This window comes from Notamacropus eugenii, chromosome 2, assembly GCF_028372415.1.
Source record: "Notamacropus eugenii isolate mMacEug1 chromosome 2, mMacEug1.pri_v2, whole genome shotgun sequence".
Taxonomy (NCBI): Eukaryota; Metazoa; Chordata; class Mammalia; order Diprotodontia; family Macropodidae; genus Notamacropus; species Notamacropus eugenii.
In genome coordinates this window covers 428,322,582-428,345,316 of record NC_092873.1, presented here as the reverse complement: position 1 = coordinate 428,345,316, position 22,735 = coordinate 428,322,582, and the positions used below count along the sequence as shown (strand labels likewise).

Genomic DNA, 22,735 nt, shown 5'->3' with positions numbered 1-22,735 from the left:
GAGAGCTGACGGCCCCCGAGAGACTCTAAAGTCAAAAAGAACCTGCATCCCACAAGAAGGGGAACAGAATACCAAGCCCTTTGGCCCACTCTGAGGTGTGTGAGTCAGGGAAACGTGTTTCAGAAAGCCAAAGAACAGCGGTAATGAATAGAAAAATCGTGATTTTAGTAGAGAAGCTCAGAAAATGGGAACATTTTTGAGTCTAATTTGAACATTTTTGGAGTCCCTGGAAATTTTGATTTTTGTGAGTGGCATGCATTGTTGTGGAGGGCGCTACCCCCAGCAGGCAGACAGCAAACACCCAGATCCAATTAACGCCAAGAATGGAGTAAGGTAGAGAGATAATGAAATATGAGGAGGAAACGCTGCTTCCTCAAGATGGCAATTCACAAGATACCATCGGAAGCAGCATGCATTTTATTAGCAAGAAGTCTGGTCACAGGGAAATGCTGCTCCCTCAGCACAATGAGCACCCAAACCTGGTCCTAGGGAACCAACAGAAAAGAGAGATAAGGTAGTCAAGGGGCCTCTGACCCTCAACACCTAGCTTCCAGCCTAAGCCAAGGTGTTCCAGCTGATGTCAGCAACTGCTCTGGTGCCAATCTTGGCCTCGGAGTTATTGCTTTATTGGCCAGGGTCGTGGGCTAAGGCGCTCTCCAGATATCGTTATTAGAGATACAGTACCCACACCCCCATCAAATCACCAGGAGCCTGTTAGGGAAACACCCATCAAATGCAGTCAGAATGTTAACTTCTCTAGGAAGCCTTTATGTTCCATTACTTTAGAAAGGATTCCTTGTTAGTCCTCCCATTAAACAATTAAATTGTCAGAGCAGTATTCTCTGTGTGTGTGTGTGATGTGTAATTTCCCACTCAGGTGATGTCTGCCTCAGGTCTCTCTCCTTTCCTCTCACCCACAATTGTATGCTTTTCCCTTTACATTGTTGGAAATGAATAAATCTTCCTAATGGCACAAGCCGTTTTTGTTATGTGTCTTGATAGGCCCACACACTTTAAAACTACTGAGAAAGTAAGATTGTGAAGTAAAATTCCTGAAAATTGATTTGTTTTTTTCAGGTGTCTCCTTGCAGAACATGATTCCAGGCTTCTCTTTCTCCAACATCTACTGCTCATAGCATCAGTTCAGCATTTATAGATACTTTATGCATACACACATATATTTTACATATACATATTTACACACATACACAAAATACATACATGCTTTTATATGTTAAAAACAGAAATCCAAATAGTAACCAGTGTCCACAGAAGGCTGGTACAGCTAGCAAATTCGCAACCAGGGTACTCTGTATCGTTTGACTGAAAAGGATCTGTTATCTGTATTAAGAGCCTATGCCTTGAATGCTAAAGAATTAACTTAGATGGGGTCCCTCCTAAGAGGTGAAGACCTAGGAAATTCAAATATGCTTATAAAAATCAAGTATAATCATTTACTCATGGGAATTAATAATTTCAAACACAATAACAAAACAAGACAATTTCTGTAAAATGTAGAAATGATTACACTTGACAACAGAAATATAAATATTAACCTAGTTATTACTGTTGCTACAGATACATATATGTTTTATGCCACCCAGCATTTTATTTCTGCTAGAAATATTGTCCCTGGAAGGCCACTAAAACTTCTTTTTGATATTTCTATCATTAAAAAGCATACTAAAGGTAAAAATAAAATAAGCATACAGATAGGTACAGAGAAATCCCTGGGAAGAATATTTGCATGAATATGAGATTGATTCTAAACAGTACCTAATACATCAAATAATTTATTCTTTTTGTGGTCAAAAATCAGGAACCAGTGATCAATAAGAACTTACAATGATATGGTGCTTGGAGTTTGCAAATGGTTCTCCTGACAACAATCCTATGAGTTTGTTGGTACAAGTATTATTATTACATTTTACAAATAAGGAAAAAATGACTCCAAGAGGTTATGTGACAGCTATGATCAAACAGCTAGTAAGTATCTGAAATTAGTTTTCTGATTTGATTTTCACTAGACTAGTGGTTTTTAAATTTTTTAGTCACAGGACCCCACAAAACACTTATAATTATTGAGGACCCCAAAGAGCTTTTGTTTATGTGAGTTACATTTGTCAATATTTGCCATATTAGATATTGAAAGATAAATTTTAAAATGTCATTTAAAGATAATAATAAACTCATTACATGTTATATACATAAAATATTTTATGAAAAAAATTGTATTTTACAAATGAAAAAACTAATGCAGAAAGTGGCTTTATTTTACATATTTTTGCTTAATAGAAGACAACAAGATTCTCCTGCTTCTGCATTCAGTTTATTTCCATGTTGTTTCAATTGAAGTATATGAAAAAAAATCCAGCCTCACACAGATGTGGAGTTAGAAAAGGAAGGAGTATTTAAATAGTTAAATTAGACCTTAGTATTATTATGATTGTTTTGACCTCACAGATTCCCCAAAAAGGTCTTGAGGACCCTCAAGGGTTCTAATGTTCTCCAGTGTTTTCAATAGGAATGGGTACTGTATTTTGTCAAAAACTTTTTCTGCATCTATTGAGATAATCATGTGGTTTCTGTTAGTTTTGTTGTCGATATGATCAAGGAAGGTCCATGAACCACACTCTGGGGACAGTTGCAAAAGCCCATGCAGCAAAACCTACACGTCCCCTGAAGTGTCCATTTAAATGATGACCGAACTTTTACTGCAGGTTCTCATCACAACTTGGCTGGACTACTGCAATAGCTGCCTGCTTGGTCTCCCTGTTGCTGAGCTGTCAACTGATCTTCCTAAATCACAGATCTGATTATGTCAACCCTCCACCTCCATACCACCCCGCAATTCAGTACATTCCAATGGTTCCCTGTCAAATACCAGATCCTCTCTTTGGAACCCAAAGTCCTTCTCAAAAGTAGTGTCCCTCCTACCTTTCCTGTCTTATACCTTACACCCCTTTATACACATAATATGTGATCCCAGTGATACCGGTCTCCTTAGTGTTCCTTGAACAAGATATTTCATCTCCAGATTTCAGGCATTTTTACTGGCTGTTTCCCACTACTTTTCCCTCTTCATCTCTGCCTCTTGGCTAAAAAAAGATCCCATCTTCTGTGAAAATCCTTTCCTGACCCCACTTGACACTAGTTCCTTCCCTCTACTGACTATCTCCAGTTTATCATATCTTTGTACATAGCTGTTTACATGTGGTCTTCCCCATTAGACTGGGACTTCTTTGAAAGCAGGGACTGCCTAAGGCCTTTCTTTGTTTCCTCAGGGCTTAGCAGTGCCTGGTACATATTAGGTTATCAATAATAATTATTATTATTGATAATAATTAATAAATACTTGTTGACTGAACTGAATTATTAACTATGGAAAGAGTATCAGGAAAAAGAATTGTGAAAACAAATTAGTGGTAAAGACACTATCCCCACAAAGATGGTCTTTCCTTGTATCTCTTCCTTCCCTTATCTTGTATCTTTTGAAAGACTTTAGGTATTTGATTAGATTTATATGTGGACTCAATATTGGCAGGAGGAGTATTTGGATGTTTGCAATAAAAAACAATGGAATGGCTATCTGAGTCTCCTTACAGGCCTGGGCAATCCCTCTCCAGCAGGCCATTTCTAACTGAAACATGGCACTTGGGTATTCAGTAGTGCGCAGTCCTTAAACAATGCAGTTTGTACATAGGCTGTTGGTATAAATGTTTGGCTCTTTGGTTTGATAGATCAAGGAAAGGAATGAAAGGGTTTGGTTTTTTTGTTTGTTTGTTTGCTTTCACTAGACTTTTGTTTTTCCCTTGGGAGAAAGGTGGACAAGGAAAAAAAAAAAGCAAAGTGGGAATGTTCCCAAAGATATTTGGGTTATTTGGTTCAATTCAACAGGTATAAAAATGGAACTATTCCCTCACCACCATTTTCCCACTTCCCACCCCTATGCCAGGCTTCCAGCCTCATTTCCCTGTTTCTGTCAATGGATCCAGCATTTTCACAGTCAACCAGGCATGAAAGATGACTATCTTTGATTCACTCAGCTCCTTCCTTCTCTGAGTAACCACACCAATGTGGTGTTGTTCATGGAGTTCCTTCACTGACCACACTTTATCTTGAATACCTTCTCTGAGCTTCTCTACCTATCCAGATCCCTCACAATTTTTTCTTCACAATTTACTTGCATGGTGCCTTCAGACAAGAGATGGATTAGTCCTCAGCTTTGTAATATTTTAAGGAAAAAAATGGAATACTGAGAACAAATTTAAATCACTTTAGTAGCAGCTATTTTGCATACAATTGATATGTTAACTAAAAATCCTCCTTATCTATTCCTAAAGAAGATCCCCTAATAATAGGGCTACTATTATGTATAGGTGGCAGCTGCCTTTCCTTGTGTGTATGATTTGAGGAAAACAGTCTACTACCAAATAACTCACCAGTCTATCATAATGCCCCAAATTCCACCGTTAGAGATTAATTCTCTTGGGTTAAAGTACTATGTTATTATTCAAAAGTGCTTTAAAATGCAAATACTCCTGGGAAGAAGTAATTGGTTAATTATCAGCTGAAAGCTTGAAAGCTTACAGGAAACAATGAATAAAGAGCTGGTCTTAGAGCCAGCAACACACCCCTGTTCAGGTCCTGATGGACATATAACAGCTGTGTGACCCTGGGCAAGTCGCATAACCTCTAGTGTTCTGCCTAGCAAAATAGCTACTGGAATTCCTTCCCTCTCCAGAGGGATCAGTTTATCAGGTCACTTAATTTACTTATTTGAACAAAGTTTACATTATATGAGTAGGTTAAACATAACTTAAACATACACTTATTTCTTGTGATTTCAGAGGTTCTAGGGGGCATTCCCTGCCTCTAAGGTCCTTCACTTACCCTCCAAAATGTCTGCATCTCTGCAATTAAAGGTTCAATTGCTCCAGCCGTGCAAGGGTTTATACTATGTCAAAATGTGGATGCCCCTATTAGAGATAACACACTCATATTAAATGAATTTAACAGAGGTTTTCCTGAGTGGCTTTTAAAGGGAGAACAGTTGGGTGGTAACAGAGCTTACACTTCAGAAAAGGGAGGCTGGCAATGCTCAAAAGGAATTTCATCACTGTGCCTATGGGTGGCGCTAACGCTGAAGGTTGACTAACAGGACAGCCGTTGGTTATTTTGCTGGATTACCCAGGGGAGGATGGGTCTGGACAACCCAGCACTGGGGGCAGGTCTGGATGCACTGTTTGCATCGTAGGTCCTTGGGAAGGTGACTGACAGAGCACAGGATATTGTGAAGAACGGGCTTTGGCTCCTGGAAAGGTAGAAGGACTAAGGAGAGAATGGGCAGCAGGCGATAGGTAGAAATTGGGAGTGCTGTCCCCTTCACAGTTCCGCCAAGGAGGGACAGATGTGGTAGCATCAGAGAAACACTGGATGTGGACCCCATGAGGTCTGAGATACATGCCCAAGACAAGTCCATTTAGCTTCTATGAGCCTTCATTGCCTCATCTATAAAATTGGAGTGATAATTCTTGCCCTCTCCCTCTCACATTGGTGGTGAGAAGTATTTGGTTTTTGTTTTTTTTTTAATAAACCTTAAAGCTCTAAAAAAAAATTTTTTTTTTGCAGCTCTACCTACCCTAACAACCTGCACTTTGCCAACCTAATTTCTGTATGCATTAGAAAGCATAAAAATCATATGCTTTTAAAATATTCTGGAATTGAGAGTTTTATTCCCAAGATTCTCTCTTTCAGAGAGCCTACAGGAGAACTGGGGAAGAAGGTATAAGGAGGGATTGAAACAGGGGGAAAGGAAGGGGAAAATCTCAATTCAGTGCCAGGAAGCAATCCCCCTAAAGAACACTCCCATCAGGGAAGAGAGATATCCTGTAACGGGAGATGGGGACCTTACCATGGGTATGATCTGCATTAAAGAATGTAAGCACGTCTGCCACAGATTGCTGAGTCTCCACCGACGTCTCCACCGACGGAAGCCTGCCTCAGGAGGAGAGGAATCAGAGAATTCAGAAGAGTGGGAGGGTATGGACCCAGAGAGGAGATTGCATGGCTAGTGAAACAAGAACAATAATCATGGGGATGTTGTGATGAACTACCCAACCAGGGACACAGGAAAAATTCCTAACATGGCGCAATATTTATATCCTCTCTCTCCTGTATATATCTGATGCACAAAAGAAAAAAAAGGGGGGGAGGGACAAGACAATAACATAGAAACTGTTTAGAAGAGGGAACTTAAAATAGGTACCTTAGAAGCTTTAATTACATGAGGAATACAGAGACTAAAGAAGGAATTAATAAGTACCAGGGCCATGAATCAAAGAATAAAAGTCTAGAATAGGCAGAAAGGGAAGAGAAATAACAAAGAGAATGAGAGAAAGATTCTCTCATTCAAAGGATGGTCAAGTTTTCAGTGAAATGATTTTCAGCATTTTAGGCCTACCATTCTCATTGCTAATTGAAGAAAAAGAATCCCTCTCTTCTGTGAGAGTGTTTTCTATTTTATTAATAGCAGAGTGGGGAGAACAGGATGCTCAGGTCCTAGTTCTGTAGCTAGATCTACATACCTTGGGCAAGATTCTCCTCTCTGGCTTTCAGTTTCCTCATCTGTACATATTCGTGGATTGGAGTGGATATTTTCCAAATTTCCTTTAAGCTCTGAATAGAAACCTTGTCAAGGAAGATAAATGACATTATGATTTTAAATTGGATATCAAGTGATCAACCAAAATGAATTTATTAAGCAGTCACTAGGAGCCAGGCAGTGTGCTAAACTCTGGAGATACAAAGAAACTTTAAAAACAGTCCATGTCCTCAGGGAGATCACATTCTAATAAAGGAGTCTGCCAAATGTACACTGAGAAAATGGGAGAAAATCTCAGAGTGAACAGCAGGAGAAAGACCTCTTGCAGGAGGTGGGATTTGAGTGGAAGATTGAAGAAAGTTAGGAAAAAGTAAGAGGTGGAAGTGAGGAAGGGCCAGCATGCCAGACAGAGGACATGTAGTGCAAAGCCACAGCGAATGGAAGACAGAGCTAGCTCTATGTACGTTTTCTGAGAGAACCTTGTTAACTTTACAAATGGCATTCACTTCATTACCAGTGTTTTCTTACTAATTTTCGGTCTTTTCCCCCCATGGACCAACCTTACAATTAAGAATGATGATTCTCATTCAATGGCCATTTTATTGCCTTTTTGTACATGCAGACACATGCTTGGGTTGTCAACGTTTGGGCATCACGTTTCAGAAAGAACGTTAAGCCTAAGATTAAGAGTGGGCAGGGAGAGCTGTCAGCAAAGCATGCAAACGTATCTGAACAGGACAGGACAGGGTCAAGTTCAAGCTCAAGACACATGAAAGAGCGATGGCATACAATGCGGTGCTGCTTGTCTTGTGATGTCATTCCATTGCAACGTTTCAGCAGCACAGTCCTGCAGCCTTGCAGAGCCCCCAGCTCCCATCCCAGGGCATGCCAATTTCCCGAAAGGCTCCTCCCTCTAAGCCAAAGCTCCAGAGGTGTGAATGTAACCCATGCTGATACTTATTTTTATGTTATTCCTCAATTTTATGCTTAATTTGCTCCTTTTCGTTTTATGTATTTCAACACAGCCAAGTGTGTGTAGGGTTTTCCCCATGGTCCTTTAAATGCTATAAAACTTTAATACTGGGAGATAAAAACAATAATATGCCTTCAAGCCCTCACATTTAGTTCTTTATTTGAGTTAGGCACTCACTAGTTTTAGATACTGATTTAGATATGCAAGTACTTACGCTGCTTTAAATGTCCTTTCTTCCCACTCCTCACCCACCCCCACCCCCATTGAAAATTATATCCTCCTCTTAATCTGGGCATGGAACTCCCATGGATAGCACAATATGGCATCATTGCGATTCTCAAATTACCATCATAATGGCCTGAATCGTGCATGTGCCAATGCAATTTAATATGGCCTTGAGTGTATGCAAGTTGGGTGCCCAATTCCAGGTTTGAGACATGCAACCCTGGAACCTCATTTGGAAAAATTAAGTCTGGCTCCTGAAATAGTTTGTTGGGTTGTTCTCTTTTCAGCATAATTTCCCTCCTCTCAGCTTTCTAATGCACTTAAACCACCGAGATTCTTTAAAGTACGAACTTCAACAAAAGTCTTCAAAACAAATTAGTTTTAATTATGTTTAACATTTATAATGTTTGCAGTCTTATTGAATAAACTATGTGTGCATTAAAAAATAAATTCACTTAACAACATGCCAGTCACCCAAATTTTAAGTCTATAAATGAAATGGAAAACATTTATTACACAAATTTAATTACAATTCTAAGAAATAAACATGCAAATTAGATAGAGTTCAATTTGCAAATGCTAATCCCCATCCGTGATCTAGTTCCTTCACTCCCTGATTTTCAGAGGATGTGTCTCCCTGATTCCTAGGGCGCAGGCAGTAAGAGGTTTGGTTTCACAGGCTGAGGATCACTGCTTTAAAGAAGTGTTACATTTAGCACATCTGGCACAGCAGCAGTAAACAAACATTAGACACTTTGTAACACTTTTGTGCAGGTGCAGTTTCGCTGCGTTGTCTCTACCTGCAAAGGCTCTATGCCTCCATACACCTGAAATGACCCATCTCGAGTAGGGAGGGAGTCCCTTGGCAGGAGGCATGGATTTAATGTTTCAAAAACAAAGCCCACTTAGGCCCATTTTAAGAGTAAAATAACTTTGCAAAATACGGTGATTCTGGAACTTGGGCGACGTTTTTCCTTCTCTTTTTTGCCTACTAGCCACCCTTACGCGAGAAGATGCCCATTCAAGCTGTAGCAGGACCACGAAGGCTATTTTATGCATATGCAGCTGGGGGTGGAGGGAAGAGGGAAAAGAGGGGGAAAGAGAGCTGCCTACCCCGGCAAGACATCTGTTTCTCATCTCCCTTTGCCGTGGCAAAAGAGAGGAAAGTCTTGCAAAGGGTGGGAAAGGCACAGATTACAAAAAAAAAAAAAAAAAAAGCCGCAGCAGAACTCCAGCAAAAAGGGGTTGGGGGGGCTCTCGGAAGGATGCCGAGGGATTGCACGGTCCCAGCCCGAGCCGAGCCCCCGGGGCTAGGGCGGGAGCCTGGGAGCGCGCGGGGTCGGCGGCCGCGGCGGCGCTGCGGACTGGAGCCGGGCCCGCGCGTCCCCGGGCCCCGGCGGCGGCGGGAGCCGGAGCGGGAGGCGGAGGGGGGAGTGGGAGGCGGCGGGGAGCGAGGGAAGGAGGCAGGGGGCGGGCAAGGGTTGGGGGAGGGGGAAGGGAAGGCGCCCCGTGTGCAGCCTGAGGAGCGGCGGCGGCAGGAGGAGGAGGGAGGGGAGGAAGGCGCGCTTGTCATGCTCGCTCTCTAACCCTGGGGGCATCCTGGAAAGCTCTCCGCGGAAACCCACGGGGAAATGGGAAACAGGCTTGACGGGTTTCACACGCTCCTCGCTAGGCTGAGCCGCTCGTTACCATAACCGTCTGGAGGAGCGGCGGCGGCGGCTCGGACGCGGCCAGCAGGACTGCAGGGCAGCCCCAGCCGCCCACCTCCCAACGCCGGGCCTCCGGGACCCCTGCGGGGGGCGCGCGCGGCGGGGCCGGGGCATCTCGGGGCGTGGGGGCAGCGCCCGCCCGCCGCTGCCGCTGAGGTGGAGGAGAGGAGGAGGAGAAGCAGCAGCGCCCACGGCCGCCGCTACCTCCCGGCTGACCCCGCGGTAAGCGCCCGCGCGGGCTTCGTGGGCCGGCTGCCGTGACCGTTGGCCCGGGGTGGGGGGCGGCGGAGGGGTCGCCCCGGGGAGGCGTGGGGGGGTGCCCTCCACGGGCACAGGCGCGCGCGCGCACCCACACAATGCCAGCCGGCCTTTCCCGCGGCCGCGGGGCTGGGCGCGCGCGGGCGGGCGGCCCGGGAGGGAGGGAGGGAGCGAAGAGGCGCGGGTTCTTCCTCTGCCCGGGGCTGGCGCGCGCCGCTGCCCGCCCGATTCGGCGGGAGCTCCCTCCAGGCGCCGCTTCCTCCTGCGGCCCCCACGGCCGGCTGCGGACGGGGCCCCCGGCTGGCCCCCTTCCCATCCCCCCGCGCCGCGCGGCCGAGGGGGAGGAGGGAAGGCGTGTAGGCGGCAGGAGCGCGCCCGGGCCAGAGAAAAGGAAAGGCATGAAACGGCCCCTCGGGTCGGGTCCCCGCCACCTCCGCCCCCGCGCTCCCCGCCCCTAGCCGCCGAGCCGGGCTGCGGGCTTGGCGGGAGGCGGCGGCGGCTCTGTCCTCAGCTCACCTCCGCGGCGGGGCTCAGCTGCCTCCCGCCCTTCCTCCCTCCTCCTCCTCCTCCTCCCGGGCCTTAGCAACTTTCCCGAGCGCCCGGCCCTCCGGGGTGCCGCTGCGGGAGGCGGTCGCCGGGGGAGACTCCCCGCATCCATCCCCGGGGCTCCGGAGAGGCTTGGCGCGGAGCGCGGGGAGAGCTCGGGCCGGAGCCATGAGTCACCCCCTCGGAATCCTACCTTCGGCGTTTGTTTCCCCTAGAAGGAAACTTGTTTTAAAAGAGAGCGTGTGAGTGAGTGTGTGTGTGTGTGTGTGTGTGTGTGTGTCTGTCTGTCCGTCTGTGTGTCTGTAGCTCCCGAGGACTGCACGAAACACAACTTGTCTTTGTTCCCAGACACTTGGGGTTTTGTTTACTTTCTCGGGGGGACAGACGAGGACCAGACGCTGCTCCTCAACCTCGGACATCTGCGGATTCACTATGACCTTGACCCCGTGCCGAGGCGGCCCCCGACGGGTCTGGGGCGGGGGGAGGCGAGCCCCGGGGAGCCGTCGGTGCCCGGCCGCCGTCGTGGCCGCAGGGCCCGCTGGCCGGGTGTCTGGCTCCTTCCCTTAGAGCTTTGCTCCTGTCCGCACACCTATGTATCACCCCCCTGAACCAGACCGGACTGCAGAGCTCCGGGTGAATTAAAAGCCGCATTCGAGGAAAGGCATCGGACTTAAAACGTTTTTCACAGAAGCCCCTTCGCAGTTTCCTCGGTATCCCCTAAAATGCTCTTTTACCGCGAGGTGGTCCGTACACCCCAGGTAGCCTTGTAATGGCTTCAGGGACAGGAGCCCGAGTCACCTGGGGAAGCAGAAGAGGAGGCCGTGGGTGGAAAGCGGCTGCTGTGCACGAGGGCTGCCGACGCTCGACACCCTGACCCTAAGCTCTCTGGCCTTGCCCTTTTAAACCTCAAGCTCCAAATGCCAGCCTTTATGGTTGTGTTGTGTAATGGCCTCTGCGTAAGACTTAGCCCTCGGAATCCAGCCGAAGGGTTAAAATGTAAGTCCCATTGGAGGTGTTATCTTAGTTAAAGATACTTTGAATGGCATCGTGTAAACCATTGGTACTTATTGCTAGGAGCGACTTATACTGGCCCTTCATCACAAGTTAGTAAGGTTGCCTCCCCTTCCCTTATTAATTCAGTAGTAAAAGTGAAATATTGACCATGAAGACTTAGTAACTGCAGAGCCTTCCCTACAGAACCATCCTCCCACTCCTTCTTCCCCTACCACATTCCCCCTCCCCAAACCCCTCCAAATCCTTGTTCTTTTCTGTTTTCTCAGAGCTGTGAAAAACCACTTGTAGTACTTAGTTTCCCCAGTGTATACTTGGTTGTGTGCATGTTTCTAATTCAAAATGGAAAGCTTGTTAGGGTTTTTAAAAAATGTCAAAAATACTTATGCCAACAAGCTCCAGTCAAATGAAAATTCAGAGTGATAGAAATGTGGTTCTATCAAATAGAAGTACCGAGAGACCCTTGACTACCTTTTTGTGTACAAGGATAAGGTCATTTAATAAACTGCTGTAACAAATTGAAAATTAGAACTCAGGCTTGTTGACCTTTGTCTATAGTTTTATGCATATATACGTATATATGTATATATATATATATATATATATATATATATATATATATATATATATATATATATAAAATGTAAGCAAGTAAATGTGAACCTAATTCTCTGAATCAAACAGAAAGATCAGTATCATGGAAAACATTACTAGTCAGTGAGGGAGGAAAATCTGCTGACTGAAGAAAAACGATGATCTAGTTGTCCTAGCAGGCCTCATCTAGTTATCTAGTAGAACAGATTAATAAGAAAGTAGACCAGGTATATGACTGTCTCCCAGGGACATTGTCATTTGAGACTTGACACACACGGGGTACTGAGTTAGAAGGGAAGACAGGATGACTTGCTTTGTTCAATTTCTCCAGGCCAGATTTTTTTGGTGACAACTGTCAAGTAGTAAAAGAAATGGCATGTGCCACCAACTCTTTCTTTTAAAGCATTACTTCAACTTGTTAAGTGTAAACATTCCAGGATTTGTCAGTGAGCTCCCCTGATCACTCTTTATGTCTTCCTTAGAAACATGGAGGATCTCAGAGCCAAACCCAGGGCTGAAATCACCTGAGGAAACCACCTGACTTCTTAGCTTTGCTTTATCTCCAGAATATATTGAGTCTGAGAAGTGACAGGATGTGGAGTCAACAGGAATGTGGGTCAAGTGCTTTGAGGTTGAAAAGCCAATATCATTTTAATTGATCTGCTTCTTTAATTCTGTTTTCTTTATCTTAAAGAGCACCTCCAGATAACATTCTTATATAGGAGAACGTGGACTGAGGCAGTCATCCTCCTGTAGATCTGTCTCTCTCCTTAGAACATTCCAGATTGTACCTTTGAAGAAAGAAGGATAAATTGGATCTCAGACTTGTATTTGAAAGTTGTAAAAGACAGTCAGCGTTAGAAAGAATGTAGCGCTGTCACCATTCTCTTCGACAATCCTTTAAACTAGGTACCAAAATGGGACAAGACAAAGCTTGTCTCCTTTGAAATCAAGCAGCTGACATACTGCTGAGACAAGATGCTAAGGAGGTCCCGATTAGTGCAAATAATACATTCTTATAAAGTGGCTAACTGTATCTCACAATTCACACAATGCAAAGTTATAATGTTACATGAAATGGGGAAACTGGTTCCAGCCCAATGGAAATATACAGTGTAAATTTGAGTGCAACCACTTTAGGACATTCATGATTTGCCCTAATTGGGACTTAGCTATACCGTATTTTGGTGTACCAAGTTCTAGTTGTAAGGCTAGTAATAATCACAGTTTCACTGTGGAAACTATTTTTTAAAAATTTTTTGATATACATCCCTCTCACTTTTTTGGGTAACAACCTTCCTCTCCCACCCCCAAACCTATTTAAGAATTAAGTAGAGAAATTTATCCTTGGGGAAATTATTGTTGTTGTTCAGTCATGTCTGGCTCTTGGTGACCCTGTACCCTGGCAGTACTGTCCATGGGGTTTTCTTGGCAAAGATACTGGAATGGTTTGCCATTTCCTTCTCCTTAGGGAAATAGTGGGAACTTTTTGGATTTTGGAGGAGAGAGTTGGGGATGAGATAGAAAACTACAGGGATATTTAGGAACCCAGACTCCCTGCAGTGACTGCATTTATTTCTGTGCTTAAGGAATGAGCTAGAGAAAAGGCCACTGAGGATGAAGAAGTCTCCTCGGAAAGTTTTCTTCTGGTGTCTAGGTTTTGCAATGTGAGAAGTTGTAAGCTGCCTCTGGCCCTGAAGCCCTGGCTCCTGTTTAATATTCTGCCTGCTCAGTTGATGTTGTGCTTGGCTCCTATGGGATTGCAACTCACGGCTTGAAACTGGAGCCAATTTTCTGTCTTAATCTCACAGTGTTTTGACTGGAGGCAGATCCAGTTCAGTCCGATCAGGGCTAGTGGAAACAACTACCAAGTGTCTCTGTCTGCTTCATTTTTGGATACTAAAAGGGAGGGGGACACCCCACAATGTTATAGAGGAAGCAAGATTTCTGGAAATTTGAGGAGTGGAAAACAACTGAACTGATTTGTAGACCTGTGAGCATCAGTTGGTATTGTACTAGGGGCTTTCCCTTTTTTTTTTTTGATTGATTAATGGATTTCATCAAAGGAAAACCTCTAGGGACTATCTAGAAAATTGATTTTCCAATATTAATAGAAAGAAAAATGCAGGGATTTTGGCTTCTTAGTGGTGAGTTTTCTGTGGGAAGGAAGGTCTTGAGGAAAACATGTTAAGGGAGGCCAGGCAGCTCTCTTGAGAGAGGGCTGAGGGGAATCTAGAGAACAATAAGAAGTGGGGTTTTAAAGATCCGCCCATGAAATGCTGATTTTTGAACGAAAGGCTGAACTAAAGGAGAGCCGCCGGAGACTTTAGCCCTGGGCTCTTGGCCTTTTCTTTTTGGAATGGAAAATATTTAAGAGGCCGAAGGAAAACCTCAAAGTTAAAGTCTCGCTGCTGCAAAGGAATGAAGATGCCACAACGAGCCTTTAGTTTGATTTTGATTAAGGTTATTTTTCTTTTTCCAGATTTAAGGTTGTCAGAGATGACTCTGGTTCTGTCCATGAATAGATTCTGTGATCCTATTGTTTCGGAAGGAGCTGCCGAAATTGCTGAGTACCAGACACTATGGGAATCCGACTGCTACAGCCATTCCAGCCCTTCAGGTCCTCTCCAGACTCCCCCCCAGGGGGAAAGAGGGGCTTGCCACTCTCTGGCAGGTACTGTCCCTCCCTTTCACCTGCTCCAGACTGGGGGCTCGGGCCGGGGTAGGGGGAACAGCTCCAATCCAGTGCCTCTGGGGCTTCCTTTTGAATGGCTAGAATGGATGCTACTGAGACTCTCCTGAAGGGCATATATATATATATATATTGACTGTAATAAGAAAGCCAGAGCTGTAGTGGGAAAGAACTGAATGTAGGGTTTAATTACATCCAAAACTGTATCTGCATGGACTAGTGGGCTTGTGTAAGTCTTGCAGCTGGTTCTGTTGTTGTTTTTTAAAATTAACATTAAAAAACCTAACCTGGAAAAAACCCGGGGCAACATTTTGGTTTTAATTTCACCCTCTGTGGAAGCATATGGTTTTCTTAGAGCTACATTAGCCCTTGGTGGACTTGACAATGAAATCTTTATCCTGGGGAATAAAAAGAAATGGTACTTTTGGCCAGCAGTTCTTAGCTATTTCTTTTATGCCGAGCTCGCAATTGGCCTTACAAAGAATGTTAGAGCATTTTTTTAAGCCAACAAAATAACGTTTTTGTTTCTCCTGCTCATGGCCCTCTCTTTTGCTCTTCTTATACTATAAGATAAATTCTTTTGAATTACAATGAAATATAAATTATTATATAAAACATGAAGTGTAAGACAGTCTTCATAAAATTTTGAACTATTAAAAGGGTACAAAATGGATATTCTCTTCTCATGAAATTGTGGTTTTAAAATCTTTTCATAATATATTTTGTGACTAAAATGCATACTGTGCTAATTGAACCTTTTATGTAAGGAAACTGAAATTTTAGCTTTTGAAATACAAAGTTGTATTAACACAGACAGATATTTTCATGCTTGGGGCCACTAATAATTTAGGAAGGGTAACCATTACAAATAAATCATAGTTACATTACTGTCTTAGTGTAGGCTCTGTAGCCTTGTTCAGGCAAGGTGACTGGCTGTAGAGTATGTGAGTGTGTGTCTGTGTGTACATATACACACAGATACAATGAGGTATACTTGGGTATAGTGCTGTGTTACCATTTTAATTGGTACATGGGTTTTATTAAGTGTTTTGAAAATAAAACTGCTATAACTCAGAGCTTTTGGATTCTATCCACCAATTAATTCTGCTGTTTGCCTGTAAATAGTGAAAATTTTCCAATTGAAAATATTAAGGCAAGTGTTCTAGCAATGCTTAAGCAAACTATTTTCCCTGAAATTGACTTAAGAAAAGACTTGGGGCCTAGGATTCCATGAGATAGTTACTATTATGACAAATGTTTACTTTTAATCACCACATGTACAGACAAATATGTAGCAGAGTTACCCTGTAGTAGGAAAGGAAAGGAAAGGAAAGTGTTTTGTTTGGAGAACCTCTGGCAAACCGCATGTCATTTGTCATATCTGATTTATTACCACAGGATCACATTACAGGGGAATTTCAAATCCTATCACAACATCCAAGATCACATACTTTAAGAGGAAGTATGTGGAAGAAGAGGATTTTCACCCACCACTCAGCAGCTGTAACCATAAAGTATGCTTTTTTTTAAATAGTCATTTTTATGAAGAGTTTGATATTTAGGAAGAGTTGTTTGATGCAGTTCCAGAAGTTAAATTGTTCCACTCAAGCAATGAAAATGAACCATTTCTAGGCCACATTAATTGTTACTTTGCAGGGAGATGTTTAATTTTCAGAAGGAGTTTAAGAAATAAAGAGGTGGAGATTCCTGTCACTAGAAACAACAAAATGAAATAATCTTAAGGAATGACCATTTTTCTTATGGTTTCATTATTTTGGAATTAAACTGTAGGTTGAGATTACTCTTCAGACTTTCACACAGTATACATTTTGTTATAACCAAACACATTTGAATCTTGATCTTCCTGTAGCTGCCATTATGATCAGTGCTAATTACACATGTATCCAGACATACAGGACAGGTGCTCTTGAATGTGTGCCCAAGCCGCCTATGGACATAAAAGCATGGCTGCGTCTGTGTGTGTGTGTGTGTGTGTGTGTGAATTTATTTTGTGGTAGGATAGAAAACAAGGGATTAGCAAAGGACTTACAATTATGAAACTGCCAATTTAATCATTTCAGATTCCATTCTTACCTTCTTTTAAAATGTCTACTAAGTTCTTCAGAGGTAGTGATTTGTAGAGTTTATAAATTTAATTTCTCTCCAGATCATCTTGATGTTTTTTGTCATTCATGAAGGATGTCTCATTCACACACACACACACACACACACACACACACACACACACACACATTCATAACTCTTAGGTAGCATAGACTGACTTATTAATTCATGGTTTACCATGTTAACCTACAAGTTTGCCTTTCTTGTATGAGAATAGGTTAATCCATTTTCTTTTCTGCTTTAGGATGGTAACATTTTCAGAGTTTTTTAATAGATTTACATTGATTCTGAAACAGTGGAATCAGCATAAATATTGCACTGTACATATGAAGCACATAGCCAGTGATGGATCACTCAGTACAATGATAGGGCCTCTCATTTCTCCTTAGCTGCTGCCCAGTCCCTAGGGGACCTTCAAGTAGATCCTGTCAGGACTTGGGCCTCTTAGATTATTGTGGTCCACCTGCAAGCCTGAGGCAGGAAGGGTTAAAAAGAAGAACAGAGTTTAAAGCCAGAATCTCTTAGTCCCAGCTGACTGACAGGTTCAAAGGCCTCCTGGAAATTTGGTTTTGAAATACTCTTGAAGTGTGCCTGGTTAGCTGCATCTTGGCATCTTAATGATTTTCCCCAGTGATAAAACCCCGGGGCAGTAAGAAGCCTGTATTTCTCTCACTTCTGAGGATTGTTTGGGGAAAGAGAGGTTAACTCCTAATCTGCTTGGTCATCTTGAGGAGTCACTATGGAGCAAGATGATCTCTGTGGTGAAGGGCAAACAGGCTTCTTCTGGGGAGGAGGGTTGTGGAAATAAGTCCACAAAATTCCCAAGTGAAAATGATGTACCTGTAGATAGAGAAGGCATTGTGTGTTGTGGTGATTGTTCAATTTTGTCCTGGTTAACTTCTAAACCTTCTCCCCTTTCTCTTGATTTTAGACCATCTCCATTTTTGAGGAACGAGCTCATATCCTTTACATGTCCTTAGAAAAGCTAAAGTTTATTGATGACCCTGAAGTGTATCTCCGAAGATCTGTGCTTATAAATAACTTAATGAAGAGGATCCATGGAGAAATTATCATGCAGAATAACTGGTGCTTTTCTGCCTGTTCATTTAGCGGAGCCTCTGCCCAGGAGTGGTTCATGGCTCAAGACTGTCCTTACCGAAAACGCATCCGGATGACAAAAGAGGACTGTGAGAAGTTCCATGCCTGTTGCTTCTACCAAGAATGTGGTGGTCACTACCTAAATTTACCCTTCTCTGTTAGTGCTCATGGGGGAAATTCTTCTGCCTCACCCTCTTCTTCCTCTTCCTCTTCCTCTTCCTCTTCTTCTGCCCCTATGTCTTTGCCAAGTTGTTCCCACCAGGTGGATTATGGCGTAAGCAGTGCACCTCTTTACAGAAGTGACGACCAGATACCTGCCAATGAAATCTTCATTACTCATGCCAGGTCTTGTGGCATTCAGGAAAAGGCCAAATTAAGTGATGAGAAAGCAAGTGATGAAGATGAGAGAGATGGCCTAACCCTGACTCAGGAACCTGTGAGAGGCGACCATGCTCTTGAATGTAAAGGCAGATTGTATGATTATTTTGAGACTGAGTGTAATGAAAAAAGCAATGTAAGTGAGTCTTGGAGAAAATCCTTAAGGAAAAAGGAATCTTTACCAAGTAATAAACTGTGCTGCAGCAAAGGAAGTAAAATATGAGCCATCTTTCTGCTGTAACTTTGAAGCATGCACAGCATGATCAATTAGCTATCATAAATTTTATTTTGAATGAATTTTATAGTTTTGTACAACTGATACAATTATGCCATGAACATGTCGTGTAGTTTTAATGCCTGGAGAGCAGATTGCATAAAACATCTGTACAATCTGCATCAGTGAACTACTTATAAATATGGAGATTTCACAGAGAAAACAGTTGAATTACTGCTTACAAGTATATCTTAGTTTTGTAACAGAAAAGACCAGTAGATCAAATTGAGGATGAGGAGCCCTTTTATATATCCCTTGCCTTGCAAGGAGTCTGTGACTAACTAAGAAAGGTCATCAAGTTTGCCAATTAATTAGCTAGTTATTTGGTAAGCACATCAATATTTCCAGCTAAGGTTATCTGCTTCATATATACAGTACAGTATTTATTCTGAGTAAAAGACTGGATATAGTGAACCCAGGTGAACTGGCTTCACACTCTGGTGTAGACACTGTTAAATATTGGTATTTAACAGTCTTGGGTGACTGAAGAAATTGGTATGTAATCTAATGAAACACACCTGTTTATGGAACCATAATAAAAACAAACTCCATGGAGTGGAGTCACTCGCAAGTCTCTAGCTTGCCTGTGATGAGTAAAGAGGTTTTTGGAGGTCTGTTGTCATACAGGGCGTTTTTTGGTGCCTTACTTTATCTTAATTTTTACCGTTGTGAAAATTAAGGATAAAATCAGAGTTACAGCAGGGATTTAACAAACAGAAAATAACACACAGGGTGGATCAATATTGTTCGAAAACTGTTACATTTGAAATATTGAGTTCAACTTTTTATCCAGCATCTCTATTCTTCCTTTTTTAATGCCCAATTGCTTTTGGATTTGGCATTTTTAGAAAGGGATTGAGGAAACAATAGAGAGATCTGTTATAAACCAGCACTAGCTGCTTGTGCATTTCTATGGCAACAGTCTGTTGCTGGGGTTTGTTGTTTTTTTGTTTTTGTTTTTTTGTATAATGAAGTTCATGAACCAGTGGCATGCTTTATACTTTAATCTGTTTTGCATAATTTCACTCCTTTAGATTACAAAAGCATGTGGTTTTTTTATATATGACTTTTGCTGTTAATTAAGAAGCACAATCTTAATAAATGATGTGGCGATCAATAAGGTTCTATCTTGAATGTAAAGATTTTAGTTTCTGAAAAGTTATTTTGGAGAAATGGGACTGGAATCTACAATGGTTAAAATAGATTTGGTCAAAATTCTTCATTTTCATCACTTAAGCATATACATTTTCAAAAGTGTCCAAAACATCCCTCCCGCCCTTCTCTGTCTCCTAACCTGTCTTCTAGCTAAAGTATATTCCTATTTACAAGGTTATGAATTGACTTGGACATTCTTAAAACAGTGCTTCACAGGAATTAAATATCAAATGATGGAAATCATAATCTTCTGGCCCTTACCCCCAATTTCTCCAAGATAAAAGCTTTTAAAAAAATTTATTGCTATTAATATTAAATATAGGTCTCATTCATACAGTGTATGAGTAGGATCATCATTTGGACAATTGTCCACAAGGACCAATTTTTTAAACATGTTTTTGTGTTATAGCTGAATAGTCTAGTAATGTCTTTTTTATTTTCAATATTTGATAAACATTTGATGTTAGATATTAGATGCTTGTATACCAATGTGTTGTTGTAGTAAAGTGAGGTTTTACTTGGTATATATTTATTAAAATTACCAAAATTCATTAAGATTTTATATCTTTAATGGGTAACTGATATATATCTCTCTCCCTCTTCTTTCTCACCACCACAATACTGACAATGCCTAGAAGTTAAAGTGGATAGTGACCAAAGAAGTTTATCTTATATAAGGTGTAGTACAAAGTTATAAATAACTTATATGGTAGACTTGTAGCATTTTTAAGTAATTTTTGTTGGTTTGAAAAATCTTTTCTGTTAAAAAAATGTATGAAAGCTTAAGTTCCTCATACTCTGTTTCCATTATAACGTGGACTTTAGAAAAATGTTAAATACCTAACATTTTAAATAATTTATAATTTTTTTCCAATTTTTTAAAACAAAATTCTGATATAAATTAAAGCCTCATTATATATTCATTTGTGAAGGAGAGGGAAAGTTAGTTGAAACTTGATCTGTCAAATGTAACATGTTTATGAATTTTAACAATAACATACTAAATATGAAAAAGGGGAAGGCTAATCAAAAGGGTTTTTTTTCCCTTTCCAGCCAAAGATTTAAAAAAAAAAAAAAAGACCTGGATATTGGTTTTTCCAGAACCACATTCTTAACAATAAGCTTTATGTAAAGATAATCATATCTTTTCAAACTGGGCACCAGTATGTTTGCATTCTAGAACCAGCTACAGCTGCTTACTTGAAAAGTGAGTGTGTTCTTGTGACTCCATGCTTTTAGACTGTAGGAACACAAAGCATTCTCGTTTTAAATGTCCATGTTAACTGTTCATAGATTAGTTATACCTGAGCCACTAAAAGTCAATTCATCTCTAATCCAGAATTCCACAATTTGTTTTTTAAAAAACCTATTGTAAAGAAATCATAAATTATTTTCCCAAACCCTTTCCCAAGGGTTCCTTTAATTGATGAAAGTAAATCAGCTGCCTTCTCTGGGCCTTCTCATCTCTAAAATGAGGAGGTTAGACTAAACATTCTCTATAAAGATCTTTTCAGTTCTAAATCTGTGTTCCCTGTGATCCTATTTGACTCTGAAGGAAGGATAGGAAAAAGGGCAGAAAAACTTTGAGATTTCACCTGCTTATTGATGATCAATCAAAAAATGAATAAAAGGCATTTTCAAAGTAATTTTTTAGGCCTGGAAAATTAGGGTCTAATTTGCATGCAACTTTTGAGGAGCATATCAATTATGTAAAGTAAGATCAACATTCAAGTTTATTGTTAGAATATAGCATTTTGTTTGTATCAGGGAGTATTTTTTTAATTCTGTTAAGGCCTCCAGCAAAATCCCCTATGATGCTTGCTTGCCATCATCATGGCATTGTAGTTAGTTCTCAGAGGTAGTTAGTCCATTGAATGCAAGTATTGATGGATTGTACCAAGCTGGAAAACCTTTGAGTATAAGCCATGCAGTGGATTCAGAGAGAATTGTCATTTGAAAGTATGCCACTGAAAAATGTGGTAAATTGGAGTGGGTGTGGGTAACATGAGCTGATGAAGAACATCTACAGATGTGGGTGGTTATCATTGTTTATGTCAGTGGACTTACTGATGAAATTGGACATCTTTTGAAATGTTGACATTTGGATAGCAAGAGCAGAGCACAGAACAACCTGTAGTCCAGTGGCACCCTTAGAATAAATTTAAGTCATGGTGTGATTTCTATATGGTAAAACCAGACTCTTAATCCCCTCCTTACAAAATGTTAGCATGAGAACATGTTGGAGGTAGACTGAAAATACACACAGTTTTCACTGCCTTTTCCCCTCCTAGTGTGTTGATTACTTTTCGTCATATCTCTTCCCATGTTACTGTTAAACACCATTCACATTCCTGTCCCCTTGTTTTTAAAATTAACTCGTATTGAAAATTGGTATTGTCCTATATTTTCTAGCTTTAACAGACCTTGAGAAAAAGCAGAGATTCAGGACAACAGTAACCATAATGTCAAAAAATACAAAACTATCTAAAAAGGGAAAGTAGAAGTATTGATTTGATGAAAGATACATAGTTTAAAATGGAAAATAAGGTGGAAAGACAATTCCTAAGTGCAGTTAACTGGTATTCATTTTAAGATTGCTATGTTTTGACTTTGGGTACAGAATAAAGGCATTCAGGAACTTTAAAATCTCTGTGAGGCATTTCTGTTGCTTTCCTAGGATTATACAGTGCATGAGAGACTTCTAGCAAGGTGTATTCCCTTCAGTATAGCTATAAATTATTCTCTTTATGTAAAATAGCTACATGACCTGGGGTGAAATAGTAACCACAGTAGAGATTTTTCCATCCCAGTGAACATGCCATATATTAGGCAGGAGAATGCACTTCAAAAAAGCACTTGCAAAGATGTGGGTTATGAACACTTGAAACCTAGCATCCTGCCATAGAATGCATCAGCAATTGAGTTTAATAAAACATGCTGTTTAAAACAGTCTGTAATTTCCTGTTTCTGCATATCACTTCAGTGTCTGTGACAGACTGAGAGATGACTAAACCAGGAGAATTGCACAAGCCAGTCTAGCATCTTTGCACACCATTTCCATGAAGTCCATCTTCTCAAAGATAAACAGCCCTCT

At 41.5% G+C, this 22,735-nt stretch overlaps 2 protein-coding genes across 3 annotated transcripts; one reads left to right on the top strand and one right to left on the bottom strand.

Annotated features, from left to right (window-relative positions):
• Positions 1 to 144: 144 nt before the first annotated feature.
• On the bottom strand, positions 145 to 10,597 carry LOC140529339 (uncharacterized). The gene is made up of 2 exons (XM_072647927.1): positions 6,588 to 10,597; positions 145 to 5,997 (listed from the first exon to the last, which is right to left on the bottom strand). The coding sequence occupies exon 1, from the start codon at positions 10,167 to 10,169 to the stop codon at positions 9,471 to 9,473; it is 699 nt and encodes a 232-aa protein (XP_072504028.1). The 5' UTR covers positions 10,170 to 10,597; the 3' UTR covers positions 145 to 5,997; positions 6,588 to 9,470.
• SERTAD4 (SERTA domain containing 4) lies at positions 9,607 to 22,287 on the top strand. 2 transcript variants are annotated; one of them, XM_072647925.1, is made up of 4 exons: positions 9,607 to 9,733; positions 14,403 to 14,594; positions 16,011 to 16,126; positions 17,668 to 22,287. In XM_072647925.1, the coding sequence occupies exons 2-4, from the start codon at positions 14,420 to 14,422 to the stop codon at positions 18,433 to 18,435; spliced, it is 1,059 nt and encodes a 352-aa protein (XP_072504026.1). In that variant the 5' UTR covers positions 9,607 to 9,733; positions 14,403 to 14,419; the 3' UTR covers positions 18,436 to 22,287. The 2 variants fall into 2 exon arrangements, with proteins under 2 accessions (XP_072504026.1, XP_072504027.1); XM_072647926.1 differs by lacking the exon at positions 9,607 to 9,733 and adding an exon at positions 12,581 to 13,913.
• Positions 22,288 to 22,735: the final 448 nt, after the last annotated feature.